This window comes from Photinus pyralis, unplaced genomic scaffold (assembly GCF_008802855.1).
Source record: "Photinus pyralis isolate 1611_PpyrPB1 unplaced genomic scaffold, Ppyr1.3 Ppyr1.4_LG1, whole genome shotgun sequence".
Classification (NCBI taxonomy): domain Eukaryota; kingdom Metazoa; phylum Arthropoda; class Insecta; order Coleoptera; family Lampyridae; genus Photinus; species Photinus pyralis.
The window spans coordinates 11234842-11240363 of record NW_022170249.1 but is presented as its reverse complement, the minus strand read 5'-3'; the positions used below and the strand labels follow the sequence as shown (position 1 = coordinate 11240363).

The following is a 5522-nucleotide window of genomic DNA, read 5'->3' as shown; positions in this document are numbered from 1 at the left end:
CTAGTGTTTGTAAGTCATCAATTTGGTACACATCCTTCATTTTACATTCCTATCAAGCGTCCAAGCTATAGGTACCATCTTTGTTGTTGTTGTAGTTGAGTTGAACAATATCTCACACCAAAGTCAATTTAAAAATATCCTATAACGAAACTAATCAGTGAACATTTTTAGCTTCCTAGCTTGAGGTAGGTGGCTATTGCGATCACCATTTTTTGGATATGCATATTAGGCATACTGAAATGAAAAATAACGAGTCGGATTATTGAAAAAAATTTGTGGAGCGTCGCAAACGCATTGAATTTTTTTTTCAAATAGCTACTTAAAATTTATTAAGTTATTCGAAAGACCTTAGTTTTCTGTGCACAACCTATAAAAATTGTGCCAGGTTTTATTAAAAAAAAAACAGAAAAAACATATTAAAAGTTAAAAAACCAAATATTTTTTTGACAAGACTAAATTAATTCTAATTAGGAATTGTTGTCAAAAGGTCTTACTCATAAAACAAACGAGAATGGTGAGGACGCCCCGTCATAACTTTCAAGGATATTTTCTATTGAATGTTGGATTTATTGTTGTCAGGCGCAATTCGCAAATTTGTCCATTAAACACGTATATCGAATAATGAACAACCATTTATCCATTATCAAATGAAATTGTATTAAAAATAAAAATAATTCGCACCGACCGACATGGATATTTATTTCCGCCGTTTATCTTGGTGCTTAGGTGGACACGTGCCCTTTATTAGGATCAGCAGTCAGTGAAACAACGGGAATAACATACCGCCTGGTTTGTTCTAGACGAATGTTGCAGAAGTATGGCAAAAAGGATAGGAGCTTAATCTCATCTTCATTTAAAAGCATACTATATACTGTCCCAAGAAAGAATATCTACAGGGTGTCTTAAATCTTAAATTGAGTAGGATAACATGGCTATCTTTGTTATTGTTATACTTACAGATTCGGTTAAATGAGCAAAGTTGTATAGTTTTTGATGCTAATGTATATTCCGATGCGATATTTTAAAAAAAATAAATCGTTTTGTAGGTAATTGGAAAAAATATTTGAACTTTTTAAAGATGACGATTTTCACTTTTTTTGAATTATCTACGAAACGATTTTTTTTCAAAATATCGCATCGGAATACCTATGCATTGGCATCAAAAACTACACAACTTTGCTAATTTAACCAAATCTGTAGGTACAATAATACCGAGAATAATACCAAAGATAGCCATGTTATCCTACTCAATTTAAGACACCCTGTAGGGGTCTATGAATATCAAAGTACGTCCGTGGTGGAGCATATACCTACACGACATTAAGATCTTGCACTGGAATGACCGAAAAATTTGCTGTGGGCTTGTACAGGGGATCAGCTCAGAGCTCATTATTTATTCAACGTGGTACATGATGATGGCAATGGGAGATTTGGTGGAGGATCCTATGAAACCTGATCCTAAAAAAAAATGGACCGAACTGGGTGAAGTAAGAAAGCAGGGCACTGTGATCCCTACGTAGCGTAGCGTTAAGCTGAAAATTGAGAATAATTTCGTTAATAATGTTCCAAACCAGGGTTCTTGTATATATTTTAAAAATCAATCATAACAAAATAATGTACATTGTGCGAGATATAGGTAATTATGATTTAATCATATAATAATTTGAGGAAGATTTCAAGTATAGGAAGTCTATTTAACTTTTTTGGATTCAGCCGGTTTAGTTTGTTTTTCATCTTTCTTCGATTCTTCTTCTTCATTACTACTGTCCTCGTATCTATTAATACAGTAAGACTAAGGATAAGGAGGATAAAGTGAAAATACTCACTTGAAAAGCGCAGTCAAATCTCCTTTTACTAATGCTACAGCTAACGGAGTACCCAGACACGCTGGGACTAAGTAAAGTAAGGCTGGTTGAGCATGTTTAAATACATGCATGACGAGAATAGTAGTCATCAACCCCAAGAAATATGCAACGAAGGTTGCATGGAAGTACAGTTTGGATTGCCTGTTTAGACTATGATCGAATCTTAAAAGTAGCGCAATAAAAATTCCAGGAACCACGATGTCTCCTAAGCCTAGCATGGCGAAATTATTTGCAGCGAACCCGTGTGTCAGCAAATCTTGTGGAAATACCACTAAAACAGCACACTCAACAAATATAATAAAAGACAATAATAAAACTTACATTTAATAGGCGCTTCGAAACTCTTAGCAACAGTGACCATCACATCTGTCCCAAACACCCAGAATATGTCATATATAAAGAGTCCAGAAAGAAGAATACAGCCAGTCACAACGTTATTTAGTCGTAGGAGCTCCACCGCGTTTACGGCAAATGCCAAACCAAACAAGTTGTTTGCCACCCAATGTTTTTGGATCAAATACCACGCTCCGACTCCTAGACAACAAATAAGTGCAACAATATCGTGCGAGGTAAATTTGTAATTAATAATGTCTTGTTTGTTATCGTCCTCTCCTTGTGTAAATAAAATGTGATACTTTATGTTGGGAACGGCTGCGGGTACTAATTTGCTTACAATTGGGCTGTAACATAAGCTTTACAAATTTGGCAGGAAACCACGTATGAACTGACCTAAGTACTTGCGTTAGTGCCAAAACGCCTAAGAAAAAGAAGTACCCCGTCAATAATAAATTAATGTGTTCCTTAGAGAATAGCTTGAATATTATGTATAGACCGAATAATGCGATCGAAGCCATTATTGGGAACATCGCAGCGTCCCTTGTTGTCATCGTTTCGTGTTTCTGCAATTATCATCGATGATACAAGGTAAAGGTTACGAAATATCACAATTACCTGTTCCTTATGGACACAAGCTGAACGGTATGATCCAAAAAATATGGGCAAGAGAGCCATTATTACGAGACTTCCATACGCTACAGCGATACCCTCGGGGGTACTTGGAGGTTTTGTGGTGGCATTTGCTGCCGTTTCGCTCACATTTTCGGCAGCTTGCGCGACGATAAAGTTGACAACACTACCGTACGCCATATTTCCAACTAAACTAACCAAAAGGGAAAGAGAGACGCAAACGAGAACTTGTGGTTGCGTGATTACGATGACGACGACAATCACTGATTGGTCAATCGACTGGATACGTAGTTCCCACTTTCCAAGGCTTCAAATTCAAATGACGTGTATTTATGGATAGGTAATGGGAATTCACCAATTATTTTTCACTATGTTATCTGTAAACTTGAGGAAAACAAAATAACCACTTATTGGTGCTGCATTTCTATTTACAATTTTGTTATGTCGAAAAAAAACATCCGTTGTTTTTAAATTTCAATGTGCTTCACAAAAATTCTCATGAACCACGTGACTTTAGTCAAATCCGGCAATTAAATCAGAAAGTATCAAGGGATGAGGTCCGAAGTCTTTATTAGACGCATACACGTACCTACAATAGAGAGCCAGAGGGAATTGTATGGAAGGGCATTTAGGTGGACCCAAAGAGATGTTGGAGGTCACTATACCGGGTATATTTAATTTAAGTACCTATACCTTAATTTATTTATTTACTGCCCCTCTCTTGTTTCGGACCCTCAACAGGCTTTCGACAGAGAAAAGATCCCTAATGAGCTTAATATTCTATAAATCACTATAAATTGTTGTTTATGTTTGTATACCTACAATTTACAAAAAAGCTTAGAATCTGCATTAGGTATACATTCATATTACATTTATTTGCATATAATACCTATGTATATACTTATACAAGATGAGTTTTCCTGATATGATAATGTAAGTAAATATTATAATACCTACGATATTAATTTAAATGTTTATGAATTAACGATAAACTTAATTTATATCGGTTTTTAAATGGATTGTTTTATAACAGTTAATAGGGATTTATCATTTACTTCCAGTTACATTTAATTTATAACACGTGTGCGTATTTCATTATTAACGAGCTCCTAGCGAGTTTATAATTTTGCGGTGTCTGTCCGTCTGTTTGTCTGTCCGTCTGTCCAGCCCGTTAGCACAATATATCGTAAACGAATGGACCGATTACGATGAAATTTTGCAGGTGGATTCGTTATCAAATTTGTAGATCGGAATTCGTGAATTGGCAAATGTAGGCCAAAAAATAAATAAGACCCTTTTGACACCTCCGTTAGTTATGAACCGAATATGCATGAAATTCAATATGCGTATAGCTGTAGCCATATCAAACGCAATTCCAAAAGTTGAGCGTAATCGATCAGCATTCACAGTGCCCTCTTCGCACTTCGGATTTATAAACCGAATTGCAATTTTTTTTATTTATGAATAATGAATATATAAATGAAATTTGATATACCGGGTGGTGCGTGTAGTATGATCTTTGGTGGTGCCTAGCGCGACGCAGCATAGGGATTTCAATGGTAATTTCTTTATAGTCAATTACTAGCTCCCCTAATTATTTTAGAGCAAAAGTCTAAATAAGTTTTTTTTTAGAGAAAAAAATACTGAATCTTTTCATGCTATTACTAATAATTTTCCGTTTTTCAAAACCGTAGAAATCGACAAAATAAAAAGGTTCATTTTACAATAAATCAAATATGCCTTGGAATTACCTAAAAAAACAGCGATCACGTTTCATTATTTGCCTTTGACGTATATTAAATTTATACTTGTTTATAAATTAGTTAAAGAACTGCAAGTGCAATAACGTTCAAAATGTCCGTCAAAACTATCAGGCAAACGACGATACATTCAACGTTTTGGCTGCAGTAAAATCCGAATATAAGTTTAGGAACAAATCTTCTTCAAATCAGTTTTTTTTCTTCGATTATGTAGGCAGGTACTCTGATTCCGGAAAATGATAAACAAATAGTATCTGATGCAGATGCAGGATTACATTCTCTAAAAAAACATTACCCAATAGACGCTTTTTCTTGCATCGGATAGTTTTAACAGAATTAAATATCAAAATCGTTCGACGTCAAACAGCGATAACTTAGATGCGATGCGCTTGTAGTTTGTTATAAAGATTCTAAAGCATCACTGATTTATAAAAATATAATTTTTTATTTTGTGGATTAATAATTAGGGGAGCTATAATTGACAATAAAGAAATTACCATTGAAATCCCTATGCTGCGTTGCTCTAGGCACCACCCTGTATATAGGCACTTGCAAATGGAATAAAAGCAAAATTTGGTTTTGCGCATGCGCAGTGCCAACTTTCTTATTTATGGAGGGATTTAAATGAAATTTGATACTAGCCACTTGGAATAAAAGCAAATGTAGCGCCAGTTCCCAAATTTGGTTTTGTGCATGATGTGCAGTGCCAACTTTCTTATTTATGGAAGCAATTAAATGATATTTCATACATAACACTTTAAATAAAAGCAAAACTACCACCAGGTTCAAAATTTGGTTTTGCACATGCTATATATAGCCAAACCCAGGAGCTCCTATATTTGTTTACACGTTTATTATCACTTCCATATTGATGAGACTAAATTTAATTGCTTAAATATATAGCAAACCTTATAGAAAAATGTAGAATATT

At 34.8% G+C, this 5522-nt stretch overlaps 1 protein-coding gene across 1 annotated transcript; it reads right to left on the bottom strand.

Annotated features, from left to right (window-relative positions):
* Nucleotides 1-1571: 1571 nt before the first annotated feature.
* On the bottom strand, nucleotides 1572-3084 carry LOC116159684 (minor histocompatibility antigen H13). The gene is made up of 5 exons (XM_031472718.1): nucleotides 2817-3084; nucleotides 2595-2764; nucleotides 2187-2545; nucleotides 1827-2136; nucleotides 1572-1775 (listed from the first exon to the last, which is right to left on the bottom strand). Exons 1-5 carry the CDS (start codon nucleotides 3009-3011, stop codon nucleotides 1691-1693), a joined length of 1119 nt encoding a protein of 372 aa, XP_031328578.1. The 5' UTR covers nucleotides 3012-3084; the 3' UTR covers nucleotides 1572-1690.
* Nucleotides 3085-5522: the final 2438 nt, after the last annotated feature.